This window comes from Haliotis asinina, chromosome 7, assembly GCF_037392515.1.
Source record: "Haliotis asinina isolate JCU_RB_2024 chromosome 7, JCU_Hal_asi_v2, whole genome shotgun sequence".
Classification (NCBI taxonomy): Eukaryota; Metazoa; Mollusca; class Gastropoda; order Lepetellida; family Haliotidae; genus Haliotis; species Haliotis asinina.
The window spans coordinates 65,375,274-65,395,360 of NC_090286.1; the positions used below are offsets into that span (position 1 = coordinate 65,375,274).

General features: G+C 40.9%; 1 protein-coding gene across 1 annotated transcript in view; it reads right to left on the reverse strand.

Annotated features, from left to right (window-relative positions):
- Nucleotides 1-7,776: 7,776 nt before the first annotated feature.
- The window catches only part of LOC137290911 (diphosphoinositol polyphosphate phosphohydrolase 1-like), a 95,459-nt gene continuing 83,148 nt past the window's right edge, over nt 7,777-20,087 (reverse strand). The window contains exon 4 of the mRNA XM_067822113.1: nt 7,777-15,233. Within this exon, the coding sequence (XP_067678214.1) occupies nt 15,124-15,233 (110 nt within the window). The 3' untranslated portion in view covers nt 7,777-15,123. The remainder of the gene's footprint in view (nt 15,234-20,087) is intronic.

Here is a 20,087-nt window from a genome sequence, read left to right on the forward strand (position 1 = left end):
ACACAGACGTACCGGCAGATGCTATTCTTGCTCAGACTGTGCTGGTTACCGCGCGGGCTGGAATACATAGTAGTTGTAAGGGGAGGCGAGTGTATGGATGCCGCCAGTGTTTGTAGGTAGGTGCTTATCATAGGGTCGGAGATGGCGGACTTCACGTGGAAGGATACTGATTCACTACTCGTGGTCCTGTCTGGAACAAGATCAGAAAACAGGATACACTTCAGATGTAAAAGTTGTGTATCCCAGGGTTACTATCGACGTAACCACTGGGTCTCTACAGTTGGTTGGTTGTAGAACAGAGACTCAAGTACAACAGGTTAACCATGTTTAGAAGACAGACTCACGTACAACTCTTTATGTCTTGGGGACAGACTCAAGCACAATAGGTTATTATTAGACTAACTACCTGTTTACAATTTGTTTGTTTACGGTAACAACTTGATATGTTAAAAGTAACTCATGTACAACTGTTTGGAATAACGTTATTCAGAGTAGTGACCACCTGTGTTAAAATGGTTGTGTTCAGTGAAACCTTTTCCTGTGTTCGGCGTTACGTTGTAGGCTGTCAGTTGGACTATGTTCCGCGATCCATTGTTACTGCCTCATTGCTGAAACAAAGTAAAAACCACATTTACCACAAATCACCTGGGTATAATCATGTCAAATGTTTATGTTCGTGTCATTCATGTCAACTGGGTGCATTCACACGGGTACATTCAACTTGGTACATTTATATCGACTGGGTGCATTCAACTGGGCACATTCATGTCAACTGGGTACGTTCATGTCAGCTGGGTGTGCTCATGTCAACTGGGTGCATTCATGTCAAGTGTGTACATTCAACTGGGTTCAATAAACTTGGTACATTTATATCGACTGGGAACATTCATCTGGGTACATTCTTGCCAACTTTTACATTCATGTCAACTGGGCATGTTCATGCGCTTTGGGGGCGTCGACCTTGTTAACCAAATTACTTCATCTTTACGACCTACCTGCGTTGATATTATGTCTCCGTTTAACTATCTAGTGCGGACAGATTAACACAGTTCATACATTACAAAGAACATGCAATATATATATATATATATATGTGTGTGTGTGTGTGTGTGTGTGTGTGTGTGTGTGTGTGTGTGTGTGTGTGTGTGTGTGTGTGTGTGTGTGTGTGTGTGTGTGTGTGTGTGTGTGTGTGTGTGTGTGTGTGTATTGGTTTTGTATATTGGTTTTTACATACATTTGGTCTCCCTAATGCTGGTGTCATACACACACACACACACACTGTATAATATCCTTTATATATATATATATATATATATATATATATATATATATATATGGAAACACATGGAAAAAAGCAGTGTATATATACTGCTTTTTTCCATGTGTTTCTACGATTTATGTAGTTGATATGTGGCAGTGTGAAATACCGGTTAAACGTATATATATATATATTATAAAAAAATCTTCCCCGTGAACCCGTGAACATCTAAATCAAAGTACTGTCGGAAATAGGGGGAATAACTGCTTTTTCCCATGTGTTTCTACGATTTATGTAGTTGATATGTGGCAGTGTGAAATACCGGTTAAACGTAGTTCGTCCTAACTACAGTCTCAATAGTAGAGGGATAGAACACGTAGAAAAGGGACTTTACTGCGGAGGGATTAGTCCAAAGCTACTTATTTGGAACAGACCATGGCTTTATGCAAATTAGTATGCAATGATGTTTTATTACAAAGGATACTTTTTTAAATGTTCATTTTGAAATTAAACTTAGCTTCATTATGAGTGATAGCTGACGTAAAAAAATAACTGTCATACTGAAACTATAGAGGATGAATCTCAGTATCACTATAAAGAGAAACAAGCAGGAGGGGTCGTCTCAAAGCAAAATCAGGACGGTTGTCGCAGACGGTAGTTGGGGGATAGAGATATCAGCTAAGATAAGATAATCCTTTAACAGAATTAAACTGGGGGAGTAAACGTTATGCCATGACAATTTACAAATATTGTCCAGTCCTCTCGATCTTCGGGTTGTCATATGTCACCTACATATATTTATACTATGACGGATTTAAACCGTTCTATGGGTATCATACCCTTTTCTTTTACACATCTCAACATAAATTTTATGAAACAAAGACACGTTAATCAATAGATGAGATATATTCAACACACATGAAAAATAAGAATGAAGATTTTTATGGATATCAACTTCTTTATGAGAGAACACAACATTTCGGAGTTAATGCTTACTCCTTCATCAGAATGAACGTTGTGTTCTCTCATAAAGAAGTTGATATCCATAAAAATCTTCATTCTTATGTATTTTCACTTCTAAATGACATTCAAAGACTTGACACATGAAATAGCATAAAATATCTTTGAGATGACCCCTTGCGCCTGTGGGCAGCACGTGCATTTCGGTGCACCCCCAGTGCCCCTGTCGACCCTGGAAAGCAACATTTCAATAACCCCTATTCTCGGCAAAGCGAAAACTAAAGTTGTGCTAGAAGTGCCGCGAAAGCGAACAAATATGAAAACATCGGATTACCATACTACAGATTAGCACGAGGCTGAGAGCCTTGAGTCCCCAGCGTCCCGGGTGTTCGAGCAGATCTACATATTGAATGATGAGGATCAAGGCCACATGCTCCCATTCGTCTCCTGTTTGCTGGCAGATGAATCCGAGGATACATACAATAGGACCCTGGAACACTTGTGTCAGATGGCCCATCAGCTGAACTGGTCCCTCGATCCAAGGACATTCCAGTTAGACTTTGAACTTGCTGTCCACAATGCTGTGAGAAGTGAATTTCCCAACACCCTCCTTCGAGAATATTTCTTTCATTTCTCCCGGGGCGTTTGGCACCGTGAACAGAAGGAAAGTCCTGCTTCATACACTAAGGATGACGACGACGAGGTCCGGCGGCTGGTGAGGAGAGGTCGACGACATCTGGCTTGATACCAACGCTGACAGTGCCGCAGATCCTGAAGCCCGAGCGTTCATGGACTACCTTACGACAACGTGGGTGGAAGGTCGCCAGTTCGGACCAGAAGTTTGGAACCACTTCGGCAATCCTTGACATCGAACCAACAACACCTTCAAAGGATAGAACCACGGGATAAACAGGCTAGCCAGGAAGAGCCATCTGAACATTTTGAGGTCGTAAAACTGTTCCCGCGAGAACAATCCATCGTGGAAGTCCGATCCAACGGATCGGAGCACACTGGACAGCCCCACCCAGGAAGACGAAATGAAGGAATATTGACACCCGCCAGCAGCCATGGAAGGACGACGGGGCAAAAGCATAAACACTAGCCTAATAATAAAAATGGATGAGCAGTTTCAGTGTTTTAATAATATGTTTTCTGATGCTAATGATAAAAATGCCTACGTTATTATTACTTATTTTTATGAAACAACACAACATAGTTTGGATTCTCCTGTCTCAAAAGAAGAGGTAGTAGAAGCAATTAACACTCTAAAAACAAATAAAGCAGCAGGTAGCGACAAGCTCATAGCAGACATGTTTAAATGTACAGGTGATGTATTAGTTCAATCTATTACAGTCTTGTTATTGCTATGTTTGATGCACATTATTTTCCTGCCTCATGGTCAGTAGGACATATTGTACCAATTCATTAGAAGGAATATGTTAACTCCACAGGTAGCTATAGAGATATCACTATATTCAGCGTTTTCAGTAAGGTGTATATCTCAATACTGAATGCCATGCCAAACTTCAGTTTTGGACGGACGCACATGAAATAAACTGTTGAATATCAGGCCATGGCAACTCCACAACAGACAATATGGTTATTCTACAATTATTTCAACATCGTTATTTGTCCAAAAAGAGAGGGAAGATCTATGCATTATTTGTGGATTTCCCAAAGGCTTTCGAATCTATTAATAGATCCAAGCAATGGATGGTTTTGAATCATAATGATATTTCACCCAAAATGTCTCATAGCGATAGAATAATATTCTTTCAGAAACATTTATATGTGTTTTGGGTTTAAAAGCAGGGATGTATCTTGAGCCCGCTTTTTTCAACCTCTTTATTAATGATTTAGCTCTCGAAATTGAGTCAAGTTGTAAACCACGTATCCAGCCCAGATATATTTCAGTTTGTTATTTGCTGATATCATACTTATCTCAGATACAATATTTGAACTTCAGAAACGTATGAATTATCTTGAAAAATATTGTGATAATTATAACATATCTGTTAACTGGGTTGAATATTTATAGGAGGCATATATTAGACAATTGCACCGACGTTTCATATTGATTACAAAACTGATATTTCTTCATTAATTTTGCAACCAAACTATGACCTAAAGAAAGACTTCGGTTTTACTTCAAGCCCTATCTGAAATGTGAACGCGCAAGGAGTGAATACGAATCACTCAGCAACATTCCAGCTACATCTGTAAATAATTGAGTCCGGACCAGACAATCCAGTGACAATGACATTCGTCAACCAAGTCAGCGAGCCCGACTCCCCGATCCCGTTAATCGCATCTTACGATAAGCAGAAAGCGCAAGGAAACAACGCTAGGTTTTTCCTTTTCCGTCACATTGAGTCTCCCCTTCAATTCAAATGAAATTATTTGATTCTATCAAACTTAGATATATTCTGAGACGACGCGTAAGTCAGTGCAGTTCAAATGTGGCACTTTCCTATCTGTGGCGGTTACATGTGCAGTTTGTTTTGACGAAAACACAACAGCCGATCTAAGTGTCAGTACAGGTGGTCTGCGCGGACGTCACTTAACAGCGGAATCTGTGCAAGCCACGAACCACCCTGGTATCTTCCTGTCCTCCTCAAGACAGATCTGAATTACATTGGGTTTCCTGACCTAGAGTATCTGCTTCATACGTGATTACAGCCTCCTAAAGGGCCCTCTTGTTCAACCTTCAGTGTTGTGTATACTGAAACACTGCCTTGTCTGCCTCAACATACAGTAGACTCGGGTCTGTAGATTGTATTCCTAGGGTCTGTTGATTGTATTCCTAAGGTCTGTTTGTTGTATTCCTCGGGTCCTTTGATTGATTGAATGAGTGAGTTTAGATTTACGTCGCACTCAACAATATTCCAGCTATATGGCGGCGGTCTGCAAATAATCGAGTCTGGACCAGACAATCCAACAGCATAAGCGACCCTAACCACCCGATCCCCTTATCCGCCTCTTACGACAAGTTTGGGTTACTGAAGGCAAACATTCTAACCTGGACCTTCACGTGGTCTGTTGCTTGTATTTGACGGATCTGTTGATTGTATACCACTGCGTTCAACTGTGAAAAGTAAGCATTGGCAGTAGTAGCGGGGCCTACACAACTGTCTGGTACACGTATATTGTTTTCGCACTTATGATTCCGACCGGTGTTCGCCAGTCAGCTGTAGTGTGATATCGCTAATATACACAGCGATCAGTTCAACAGTCTGTACTTCTGAGCATTTACTCTTAAGGAAAATAATTATATCCCAGACACGTCGGCAGCAATAGCCTTTCCGTGTCAGACTCATCAAATATTTATTTCGAACGCTCATCTACTTGTTCGATTCTCACAGAACTAAATTCACGACGCGAGCTTGCGTTACACCAATGGCTACCAAATGATGTGTCCCTGGGACTCCACATAAAGGTAACAGAACAAATTTCCAAACTGCGAATAGTTGAAATGTTAGTCACAAAGAGACTGCATTATCACCTCGACCTGTAGTAAACACTAGTGGTTTGTTGTCTGCCTGTCTGTCTGTCTGTCCATGGAAAAATGCATATATCCAGAATAATCTGGTCTGCAGACTTGACGGAAAGTTGTGTGCATCACAGAAGTAGCTGTGATTTGAAAGAGTTCAGGGCGTGGTTCTCAGGTGCAGTGAGAGTTGATTCCACAGGTTTGGTCCGGCAATGTGGAAGTCAAGGCTGGTGATGCGACTGGGTTTTAGTGCAGGTGGCTGAAGGAGAAACTGTTGAGGGGTTCGAAGAGATGATGTCGGGGAGGTACTGAGGGGCTTGATTGTGGAGATACTTGAAGACAAGCAGGGAGAGTAGCAGTAGTCAATGGTTGCCAACACAGGCATGGAGACGGTGACGCTTTTGTTTTTTGTACCAAAAGAATGCTGCGGATATGAAAATAAAACTTCCTGCAGCATTTATGTAAAACTCAAGTGTCAGGTTTGCAGCGAAACTGATACCGACATTTGGATCATGGTGGCTTCGGCTGATCTTACCGTTGCCGATGTGAACATCTGTTAGTACAGTGTCGTAACACGAAAGTTTTGGCGTTATAAGAAACTCTATTTGTCTCCGCTGAACTTGAGATAATGGGATACCATCCATTCTTTTATCTCGCCAGTGTCTGTTTCCATCACTCTGAAGGTGACAGATATGGCTGAATTCAGAGACGTTTTGGAAGCCATGAATGAAAAGCAACATGCGATGATTAGACGTGTCAGAGACACCAGGCTTCTGTTGCTAGTAAAGTAGTTGCTGGCTACTTTGAAACTGCTTTCTATGCAAAACAGAATAGAAATATTCACGTTTGGATTCCACGAAGGCAGAGACATAGTCTATAGGAGCTGTGGATTTCTTTATTTACAAGACCACTCTTCAGCACCCTTGCTCCAACGTTTAACGCTGAGCTTTCCTATTGTCGTCACTATTTCACTCACCGTTGTAACACCGCACTCAGCAATATCCCAGCTATATGGCGGCAATCCGTAAATAATCGAATCTGGACTAGACAAGCCGATCTGAGTAATTTGGATACGGTGATATATTTCAGCCATGTCAGCGAGCCTGACTACCCGATCCCGCTAGTCAACACAAACAATTCCTGTTGTGTACTATATTCTACCTTTCACACTCAGTAGACCCCCGACGTTTATGAACTCTTCTCGCCGATACACCTGTGTAGCCAGATAGAGTATGGGCTGTACGGGTTGTTGGCTGGAACCTGTCACAAGGTTCGCTACATGGGGCTTTTACTGGAGGGATGCCAATACGGGGACAGTCTGTAACTTGTTTTGCGGAACACGTCGCCTTTACTGCCAAATGATGTTTCTAAGAATTTTGAATCGACAGACCATTTTAACACACTTTTTGTTCAATTAAAAAGAAAATCATTCACAAGATTACCATATATGATTCAAAGCAATCAGGTCTCAATACTATCCATGTCACAATAGCCTTTGCTCCTGAGTGCGCATAAAGGAGACACAATGACTACAGGAAGAGTGGGTTAGTTAGATTTATAGTCTTTAGCAATATGCAAGAAATATGACAAAACCACAGAAAGATCACTTGTGGTACTTGAGACTTACAATATACAAAGGAAGACGCACAAGATGCTGGTGACCTGTTCCGCCCTACCAAAGACACAGGGAGACACACACAGGGCACTGTAGGTCTGTCCTACCCTGAGCAAGCAAGGGAGACACACACTGGATACTGGAGGTACGTTTTACCCTGAACAAATACTGGAAGACACACAAGAAACTGGATACCTGTTCGCCCAAACAAACACAGGGAGACACACGGGGTACTGGAGACGTGCTGTCCTAAACAAATTCAGGGAGACACATGGGGTACTGGAGACCTATCCTATGGACACACACTGGGTACTGAGATTTGTTCTACAGTAACCACACTGACAGCAGAGGGCTTGTCTGCTTCTACTTCAAAACAGGGTAACAAGCATTAGGTTCCATTCTGCGCAGAATTCTGAAGACAGATATCTGGGAAAAAAACAAACAAAACATATGTCTCTGCACAGTTTGTTTTATTTCATGATTGGCACTTGAAAACTGAACAGTGTTGTAAATCCACAAGTTGTTGGATAACACTATTTGATGGCAGGCATTTTGTGTGCATAATGCATGAGCACAGTTAATCAAAACCTAATACCACTAAATCATAAGGAAATACTTCTTAAATGACTGCCTTATCAGATCGTTGGCAAAAATTACATCTCCAAAATGAAAAAAAAAACAAATACACAATTATTTTTAATAATGATAATGTGGCTTGTTATGATTTGATCTGACTAAATATTGAATGCACACAAAAGCACCATACTACATTGATGTTTTTCAGAGACTCCTGCAAGCATTTTTTTTCTCCTGGGAAAGGAAATAGGATGTTTCATTCACACAAAGAATTACAATCAAAGTACTTATTTTTGGCCAAGGACATAGTTACATAGTACATACCATATACCTTTTTCAGAACAGTATCATCCTGCATACCAATATTTGAATCAGCAGAGTCTCATACTGCATACAAATACTGTGATAAGCAAAGTACTACACTGAATAACAATACTATGATTAGCACAGCATCATACCTTATAACAATACTGTTATCACCAGTCTCATACTACATAATACTGTGATTAGCACAGTATCATACCATATAACAATTGTGATTAGCACAGTATCATACTGTACATCAGTACTGTGACTAGCACAGTATCATACTTTGTAACAATACTATCAGCACAGTATCATACTAAATAACAATTCTGTTATTAGCACATTATCATACTGTGTACCAGTATGGTGATTAGCACAGTATCATACAATATACCAGTACTGTGATTAGCACAGTATCATACTGTATAACAATACTGTGGTCAGCACAGCATCATACTGTATAATACTATGTAACAATACTATGTTCAGCACAGTATCATACTGTATAACAATACTGTGGTCAGCACAGCATCATACTGTATAACAATACTGTGGTCAGCACAGTATCATACTGTATAACAATACTGTGGTCAGCACAGTATCATACTGTATAACAATACTGTGGTCAGCACAGCATCATACTGTATAACAATACTGTGTTCAGCACAGTATCATACTGTATAACAATACTATGTTCAGCACAGTATCATACTGTATACCAGTACTGTGGTCAGCACAGCATCATACTGTATAATACTATGTAACAATACTATGTTCAGCACAGTATCATACTGTACAACAATACTGTGGTCAGCACAGTATCATACTGTATAACAATACTGTGGTCAGCACAGTATCATACTGTATAACAATACTGTGGTCAGCACAGTATCATACTGTATAACAATACTATGTTCAGCACAGTATCATACTGTATAACAATACTGTGGTCAGCACAGTATCATACAATATACCAGTACTGTGGTCAGCACAGCATCATACTGTATAATACTATGTAACAATACTATGTTCAGCACAGTATCATACTATATAACAATTGTGTGATTAGCAGAGTATCATACTGTATAAAAATACTGTGATTAACACAGTATCATATTATACAACAATACTGTGAAATTATATGAAGCCTCCACAGAGTAATACTTTCATCTACCATGGACTTATCAGCTTGTAAGGGTGCTACCTGGGATTGTCAACGGAGGGTCAACTGATTGTCACTACAACTTCACGTAGCACATAAAGCAAATGTTTTTATTGATGTATACAGAATAAATCAATGAGAAAACAGAACATTACACAATACCGCAAATGAAATAACTTATTAACACAAACCGTTTCCAACTGAAGGTAAATATTTGCAATTTTTCATCATCAGTTAGTACATGAGAAGAGGAACTTGTCTTCCTTGAACATACAAACAATAGTCAGGAAAATCAGGGGCAGTAACTCCAACGAGTAATCTCTGGTCTCAGAATACACTTTGTGTCATTTAAGGCATGAAGTCAGATGCAGAGTTATGTATTGTAAAAGTTGACATCAGTATGCAAAGAGTTTTATACAAACATATTTAACACTCATTCATAAAATAGTTCTAGAAAACAGGGAATTCAAAATCCATCCCAAGTTACCCACAGGACCTACTGATACACCAGAACTGTAGACAATATGGCAAGGCTGCAAAGTGAAGATAAGTGATTTCATATGCAGCAAGCTAAAATGCACATTCTTAAAGAAGAAACCAAATTTTAGTTCATACCATGAAACATATTTCAAAATGGCATATGAAATATGTTTAAATTGAAATAATAAAGAGAAATAGGGAACAGAATCATGGCGTACCTCGATACCTATGAAAACAAAAGAGCACCTGCTCTGATAATGAATCCACAAACACCTGCAATGTCTCTGTAATCCCTCTTGTTTCCCCATGTAATGACCTTGTCTGGTCTTGAGCACATTATCTATGGCAACTATTAATGTTAACTATCTGTTATGATTGCCACTTAACTGGGGTAACCAAACACTTGCTGCCTGAAAATGTATCTGCCCCATAGCTGGCCTGACAATAAACTGTACTACTTGTAGATTCATCTCAGTCTAACTGTAACCTGTACCACCTGTAAAACGATCTGTCCCTTAATTGATGCTGTCTATACACTTTACTGCCTAAATATCTGCCCCATCACTGTCCTGATTATAGACTGTAGTATAGACTATAGACCTGCCTGTATATTTACCTGTATTTATAACCTGGAGGGCTGCAGTTGAGGTGCCACTGCCTTCATACTGTTACTCCTAAGTTCATCACTGACAGTACGGTTTGATTCTATGATCACTTCTATCTAGTGCTAATTGGGTAGTCCAAGATGTGTTGTCCACCCATTATCATTGGGCAGCAATGGCACTGTCACTGTATGTCTCCAATGACAGAGATACATTGTGTCAGCTAGCTTACAGATCCATGTGTTTGTTAGGCTCCAGACACCGTACGTATCTGAACAACAAATCTATCAGCAATGTCTTCTTTCAGCAATAGGAAGCTAGTCAACATATCTAATTAGACTAATGACACTTTCAGTTATTAAGTTCCCCATCCTTTGTTTCTGATTGATGATATTTCAATAAGTGATACACATTGATTCTATATATTAATCAAATTGATGATATTTCAATAAGTGATACACATTGATTCTATATATTAATCAAATCAAAGATATAAAAATACATATTTATCAGCCACTTTCTGGATGGTAGTCTTTGATAACAGTTGTGATGTTATAACCCTTGATAACAATCATATCACAGCAGGCAGAGTGGAAACAATGGAGTACATGGGTCAGGAGTCAGGGCTGTTTACCACCATGAGGCAGTCCCAGTCCAGTTGGTGTGTTTGTATAATGGAGCGTGTTGAGCCGTATTGTCCATGCAGGACAGCATGCGTACAGTAACGATGGTGGTGCCATCTGATGGCAAACTTTGGTGTATATATCAACTTGCCTCCATGACAGAGCAGGGACATTGTTTCTACATCTGAATCTAAAGCTGAATCAGTATCAGCGATTCTACAGTTGAATCTAAAGCTGAATCAGTATCAGCTTATCTACGGCTGAATCTAAAGTTGAATCAGTATCAGTGCTTGAAAGTGGTGAAACTGCTGGGTGAAGATAAGGAACACATGCAAGAGTAGTCATGAGTAAGTAAACACACAAAATTGATTTTCAGCAGCGTTTTTCTTGGCAACCTTTTGCTTGAAACAATTTTAGGGAGCAATCATGTGTCTTAATGTTAAACGTTTACCTAATTGTTCTGCATGTGCTCCTGTACCTTGATATGGTACAGACTTTAACTGATCACTGACAGTCATCTAAAAGTGCTAAGTTTGTGTTGCATAGCATCAGCTGAACCAGTTCCATCATGGAACAAAACATAACCTCCACTCCAGTATTTGTGTTCCCTTACTTAATGCAATCAGTATACAAGTGTTAATGAAAGTCTTCATTCAGACAGTGTGGTCATTCTCTGACAACAGTAATATATTCAACAAGCATTAGACAAAGTGGCTCTCATGTCAACAGGCTTACTTAAATACACCAAACTTCAATAGTTCACTTCAAAACCCAGCAATTATAAATACAGTAGAATAAAGTACATATGTCTTTGTACAGTCAAGTATATAAACACAACTGGTTAGGAAGAATGTTCACTCTAGTCCACAACAGTGACATAAATGTACAGCACAGCACACACTTTCACACAGCTAGCACCCATTGAAGGTGCTAATGTACAGGTACAAATACACAGGTTGTAAATGCACAGTTACACAGATGCAAGTAGATCAACCTACAGGTCCATATACAGGTAATGACACGGGTAGATGTACAGGTAATTACACTGGTACAAACCTACAAGTAGATGTACAGGTAACTACACCATTACAAACCTACAGTATATGTACAGGTAATTCCTCGGGTACAAATCTACAGGTAGATGTGCAGGTAAGAATCTACAGGCAAACATACAGTAACATATCTGCAGGCAGATTTTAAGGTAAACTATACAGGTACAAATCTGCAGTTAGACATACAGGTAAGTACACAGGTACAAATCTACAGGCAGATGTACAGGTATAGATTGAGATATAAATATATCAGAACAAATCCAAATCTCATGTCTCTCAAACTAACATACCTGACCCAAGTTTGTTTCCTTAATAAGCTGTGACTGTTACAATATCCACATGCAGTGTACTATGACTTAGGATATTACAGCAGAGCATCACAGCAATGTCTTAAAGCTTTTCATTCAAAACTAAACAATCAACAGTGATGTTAACATGCAGGCCAGAAAAACCAGTGACTCTCATAGTTGAATTCTTACATCTGAGCACATACTGAGAAACTGATAGTCTCAAATGAAGCCTGATGATGGATCCATTTTATCCATTAAAAAGAAAATACTGATTAACCTGTAAGCAGGACAGCTTAAATGATTCGTGTTGCTTTATGACACAACAGGTGTAAAGAGGGAAGACAGGGCTGACCCCCTTGTAAACTGGACCCCTCTGAAGACCTGAACCCCTGTAGACCGGGCCCCCCTGTTGATTGGAACCCCTGTAAACTGGGCCCCTATCTGTTTACTCAAATCCTATTCTTCAACAAGGTCACAGTCACCAGGAGATGTTGCAGAACACATGTTGGTCACAAGGACCAGGGGATGTTGCAGAACATGAGATGATCACAGGGACCAGGGGATGTTGCAGAACATGTGATGATCACAGGGACCAGGGGATGTTGCAGAACATGTCGGTCACAGGGAACAGGGGATGCTGCAGAACATGTTGGTCAGAGGGACCAGTGGATGTTACAGAACATGTCGGTCACAGGGACCAGTGGATGCTGCAGAACATGTCGGTCACAGGGACCAGGCAATGTTGCCAGTTGTTCGAAGATCATGGGGCTCTAAGTAACCACTTACAACAGACTGGAGTCTGAAGCAACAAGGTCCACACTGATGCTCAGTGTACATTGGCTGTCTCTCTAACAGACATGTTATGTCCTACTTTTCCCACAGGGTTTCACATCATTAACATAAAGGAAGTTTTAGAAAGTACACAGCAATCCATATATTAATGTACTGGCTCCTGCCTAGAATAACACTGAGTAACATGTAGTAACACTTGGTACAAGACGCCGTCTTCAAGAGTGTAAATATAGCACCTGATTGAATCCAACCCAATCCATCATCAGATATCCTTCAATCAAAGTGATGTATGACTGCTCCTGATACCTCTCACATCTACATCTGCATTTACTGGCCTAAAAATATATGTTGACAACAATTACAAAAAACATTTTAAATGATGGTTTCAAGTTCTATGACATTACTTATGATAACAATTTCTAAAGGTTGTCAGCTCACTAGAATAGAGGCCTTACTACACATGAGGAGACCCTTACTCAACCTGGAGGTTCAATTCATGGCAAATCCCCCAGGCAAACACCAACAGTAAATATAAATAGGTCTGTCTATGAGATCACTGAATCTCATTTATTCCAGGAAAACAAATACACTTGAGAAACTTTGTTGTCAATATGACCAGCATGAATGAATACTCAAATCCTTGGTCTGTCAATAAATACTGCATGTAAATCTCTCTCACACACTCTCTTTCATACAAACACATAGTATTACATAGTTCCACATGGTAACTTGGAAAATCTGGAAAAGTTATGAAAAAGTCCTAGTCTAAACAGGTAGCAAAATAGATGTTCATTAATTCCAAAAGCTGTTTCCATTGTGATGTCTTAAAATATCTTGTATCAAAATGTCTAAAAAAATTAACACTATATGTTTATCATTCCTCATAGTAAAGGTATCTGAAGGCAAGACAGTTACATAGTTGTGCACAAAGCAGCTGAGACATGGTTTATTCGGGCTTTCCACATACATTTATCAAAAACTGATGTGCTACCACTTCACCAAGACCATCCACAGTGAGGTTCTAGATGCCCACATGCAATATTCAGGAATAAAGTGAGATTGAGTTGAAAAATTACAAACTTTCAGAGTCAAACTGGACTTCGAATAAAAATCTGCAAAACAAAGTCTACAAAGCCATGAGGCCACATAATCCTGCAGGGGGGACAACTCCATCACACAAAATGATCATTGGGGTAATGGCTACTGTCCAACCATAACTTGTCTAGAAACTCATTACCGACTATACAGTCCATTTATCGAGAAAATGTTAAAGCATTCCAACAAAGTGGCCTCAGAGTCAATACTGTCTTCTCCCCTGGACTGGAACAAGTAAGTTTGCTCTTACTACTCAGGACAGACTCTGTGATACCTTGCCTGTGTCTCATTAGATTGACATATACCTCCTTTTATGAACTCAATACATTTAGTAGATGCATCACACAGCTGTCTCGGGACAGTTAGCAAATTTGCCTGATGACTGAGATACTTGGTAGTAGAATGTTCTAAAGAGCACCTCAAAGTTGGGAAGAGTACTGGAAATATGTTAAACATGAATATATGTTAAATATGTTAATATCACAATCTGCACCAATCCTCTCTCACCCCAAGTTTCATATCTTCAAGTGAACTGTTACATACATTACATCTCGCCAAGATGCTACCTCACTCACATACCAGTCACTCAACAAAATACACATATTGTCTTTATTAATTCTCCATATCACATAGGTATCTTAAAATCGCTATATTATACATACATTGCAACCATCAGTGGCTGTAACCAATCACAAAACACATCTTTTCAATAAATTCAGTCACATGACGATCAACATGTCATAATCATCCAATCAAAAGAAGTGTACAGTCCATAGCGTGCAACTTTACATCTTGTGCTTTGAAGGCTGGAATGTAGTAGTCTCAGGTCACCAAAGGTCGATCTTTGAGTAGTTCCAGGTAGGTGACTTGCACTGGCTTGTGTAATAACCGCTCCCTCGCCTCACACAATGGAAACCACTCTCTCTTGCGACCTACAGAAAGAAAAGTATATATACGTCAGTGGTCTGTTTGCTACAGCCTTATACATGTTCACCTCTCTGGGGGGCACATGCTAAATATCAGTGTGTCAGTGGAGGCAGTACAACCTCACTGTCCTCCACCAGTTGGTACAACACAGCTGGTAGGGAGATTTACCTCTTTCACTGTGTCTAAAACACAAGTCATGGGTTCAGAACAGAGTTTCAGACAGCTGGGTTCCAGGCTACTGAGGCACAGTCTACTGGGGTTCAGGCTACTGGAGTCCGGACTTCTGGGATACAGGCTACTTTAGTATGGGCTACTGGGATCCAGACTACTGGGGCCCATTCTACTGGGTTCAAGAGAAATGGATCCAAAGTACTGGGGTCCAGACACACTGAGGTCTAGGCTACCATAGTACAGACTACTGAGGTCTAGGCTACTTAGGTACAGGCTACTGGAGTCCGAGCTACTACTTCCCAGAATACTGGGGTACAGGCTACTGGGTGCCAGACAGCTGGGATTCATGCTACTGGGGTACAGTCTACTGGGGCCCTGGCTACTGGAACACAGTCTACTGGGGTCCAGGCTACTGGGGTACAGTTTGCTGGGGTCCAGGCTACTGTATAAGTCCACTGGGGTCCACGGGTTACTGGAGAAGTCCACTGGGGTTCAGGCTACTGGAAAAGTCTACTGGGGTCGAGGCTACTGGAGAAGTCTACTATGGTCAAGGCTACTGGGGTAAAGGTACTAGGGAACAGTCAACTGGGGTGCAGTTTACTGAAGTTCAGGCTACTGGATAACAGTCTACTGGGGTCAAGGCTACTGGAGAAGTCTACTCAGGTCCAGGCTACTAGGGTACAGCCTACTATGGTCAAGGCTACTGGGGTAAGCGTACTGAGGAACAGTCTACTGGGGTACAGTTTACTGGGGGTCAGGCTACTGGAGAACAGGCTACTGGGGTCCAGGCTACTGGAGAAAGGGTACTAGGAAACAGTCTACTGGAGTACAGCCTGCTGGGGTAAGGGCACTGGGGTACAGTTTTCTGGGGAACAGTCTATTGTAGAACAGTCTACTGGGGGTCCAGGCTACTGGAGTAACAGTACTGGGGAACAGTCTACTGGGGTACAGCCTGCTGGGGTAAGGGTAATGGGGAACAGCCTACTGGGGTCCAGGCTACTAGGGTACAGTCTACTATGGTCCAGGCTACTGGGATAAGGGTACTGGAAAACAGCCTACTAGGGTCCAGGCTACTGGGATAAGGGTACTGGAAAACAGCCTACTGGGGTCCAGGCTACTAGGGTACAGTCTACTATGGTCCAGGCTACTGGGATAAGGGTACTGGAAAACAGCCTACTGGGGTCCAGGCTACTAGGGTACAGTCTACTATGGTCCAGGCTACTGGGATAAGGGTACTGGGAAACAGCCTACTGGGGTAAGGGAACTAGGGAACTGTCTACTGGGGTAAGGGTACTGGGGAACAGTCTATTGGGGTCCAGACTACTGGGATTTAAGATACTGGAGGTACAATGGGGTACTACAGCCACACAAGGTCAAATATAGACTAGCAAAATAAGAAATGTGGCCAGAAGAAATGAAAGATGATATATGTCTGTAATACTAATCAACATGTCGTGTGTCCATAATGTGTTGGGTCACATATGCACAACACATGGACGTCAATTTGTTGATTCACTTGTGTTAATTTGCCCACAGTACTGCCTTTCATTTCACTTTAGAGCTAACCCGAGATAGTACCAGTTACGCAGGAGCTGCAGGTGTTTGTTTTACGCAACTTTTCACATTATACCTGTGTGCCAGGGACATTCCTTCCAACACACACATCCCCCACTAGATGTGAGCCAGGGACTCCAAGAGGCCTTTCACACACACACACACATCCCTTCACTAGTTCAACACTCACATCCCCACCTCCAGCTGTGTGCCAGAGAATCCAACAGGCCATTCAGCACACACACATCCCTTCACTAGTTCAACACACACATCCCCACATCCAGTTGTGTACCAGACTCCAAAAGGCCTTTCAACACACACATCCCCCAACTACCTATGTGCCAGACTCCAAGGGGCCTTTCAACACACACACATGCCCCCACTAGCTGTGTGCCAGAAACTCAACACAGGTCATCCTTATGTAGCATAATTTAGCATAAGAAACAAGCCATGTATAGAGTGCATAGTGACATCCACATGAATTCATCAACATTTGTAGACAAGAGTCATCAGAAGATGACATAATGGCCCCCCACATATTTGAAAGGACAAATCATCTGGCAGTTATTTATTGTGTTTTTAGACCAAGTCTGAATTGATTCCATGGAATTCATGAAAAATATAAATGCCATACATTTCTAATCAGAAAAAGTCACCATTACAAGATCTGTCTCGTATATCTGACAAGGTCTTTTGAAAGATATGAAATGATTTTCGAGTTGTGCTCCAGAAACGAAGTCAGCAACGTGTTCATGGAACCAAGAAAATGACATATCACAAAAACCTGTAAATAGCAAAAGGCACCACTTTGGGGTCTACCACACATATCTACCAAGTAACACTGACAAATATTAAGAAGTTTTTAAGTTCTGCACCGGAAACGAAACACACCTCTCACTTTTGAGAGTAAGTCAAAAACATTTCCATGGAGACCGAGAAAATAATAAATCACAAAAAGCTGTATATAGCAAAAGGCACCACTTTAGGTTCCGATTGATGTATCTACCAAGTTTTGCAGAAAAATATTGAACGGCTTTTGAGTTATGCTCCGGAAACAAAGCCCATCCCTCCTTTTTGAGACCAAAACGTTTCCAAAGAAACAGAGAAAATAATAACTCAGGAAAACCTGTAAATAGCAAAAGGCACCACTTTGGGGTCTGCCACACATATCTACCACGTAACACTGACAAATATTAAGACGTTTTTGAGTTCTGCTCTGGAAACGAATAACACCTCTCACTTTTGAGACTAAGTACAAAACGCTTCCATGGAAACTGAGAAACAAAGAAATCAGAAAAACCTGTAAGTAGCAAAAGGCACCACTTTAGGTTCAGACTGATATATCTACCAAGTTTTGCAGAAAAATATTGAATAGTTTTTAGTTCTGCTCTGGAAACGAAGCACATCCCTTCATTTTGAGACTAAGTCCGAAACATTTCCATGGAAACCCAGAAAATAATACATCACAAAAACCTGTAAACAGCAAAAGGCACCACTCTGGGGTCTGCCACACATATCTACCAAGTTTTGCAGAAAAATATTGAACGTTTTTTTAGTTCTGCTCCGGAAACGAAGCCTGCCCCACCATTAGACTAACACCAAAATGTTCCATGGTAAAACAAAAAACATAACAATGCCAAAACTCTGTAAATAGCAAAAGGCACAACTATAGGTTGAGATCATTATATCTATCAAGTTTGGTCTCAAAACATTAAACGGTTTCTGAGTTATGCTCCGGAAACAAACTGATTACGGACGGAGGAGGCATCGACTATATCCCCCCGCATTACATGCCGGGGCGATGATAATTCATGCACAAGTCTAGTCATGTCTACTCTACAAATACCCAACACACCCAACCAATGCTGCCTTTTCCTGTAGAAACATAGCTAGTCAACTAGGTATACAGCAAGCTTCCATGGCAATAACCTACAGGCTCCTCTGTATCAGGCAGATCAATTACACTCTTTTCAGACGATAGTAATGACTGGATACTGATATCTCCTCTATATCGCTGAAACACCATTTACAGACCATGTCTAATATGCATATCACAGCAGATTCAAGGGCTGTAACCAACACAATAAACTGGCAACTGCTCATTGGCTCAACACCAGTCTTTGAAGCTGCTTTCATAGAATCTTATTAGCAATTCACTGAATTCATTAGTAATATGGTTCTCAGGTACATCAAATGTACAGTGTTAAGGACTGGAGAAACAGGTAATTTGACACATAAACAGCTTTCAAATGTCAAACTGTGATTCCAGTATGGTTTGCCTACTACACACGTGCATGTCAAACTGCGTTTCCACCCTGATTAAAGGGCCTGTTCGTTATGTGGGGGAAGATAAACAAAAGGTGAGAAAGACCCCCAACTGCTTGGGCTCAGCTCGCCTGCCTCCACAAGAGAAGTGTCTCCTCTGGTGACCATGATTGTAAGATCCTCATGTGTCCCAACATTTGTGGTGTTTGTATGGCACATCAAAGAGCTATATCACTGGTCCTGAGGACAACTATACAAATATCATGCTACAGGACATCTTCTCAAAGGAAGTGAAACAATTCACCACAAATATGTAGATAAACCTATGGGTAAACCAATGGCCACCACAGAAGACTATCCAGACTCTACTACCTCACACACTCAACAACCACCATAGACTATCAGCCTATGCTACACACAGGAACAGACATAACCACACACTCAAAGGCCACCACATACTATCAGCCTATATTACACACAGGAACAGATATAACCACATTCAACAGCCACCACATACTATCAGCCTATATTACACACAGGAACAGATATAACCACACTCAACAGCCACCACATACTATCAGCCTATATTACACACAGGAACAGATATAACCACACTCAACAGCCACCACATACTATCAGCCTATATTACACACAGGAACAGATATAACCACACACTCAACAGCCACCACATACCATCAGCCTATATTACACACAGGAACAGATATAACCACACTCAACAGCCACCACATACTATCAGCCTATATTACACACAGGAACAGATATAACCACATTCAACAGCCACCACATACTATCAGCCTATATTACACACAGGAACACATATAACCACACTCAACAGCCACCACATACTA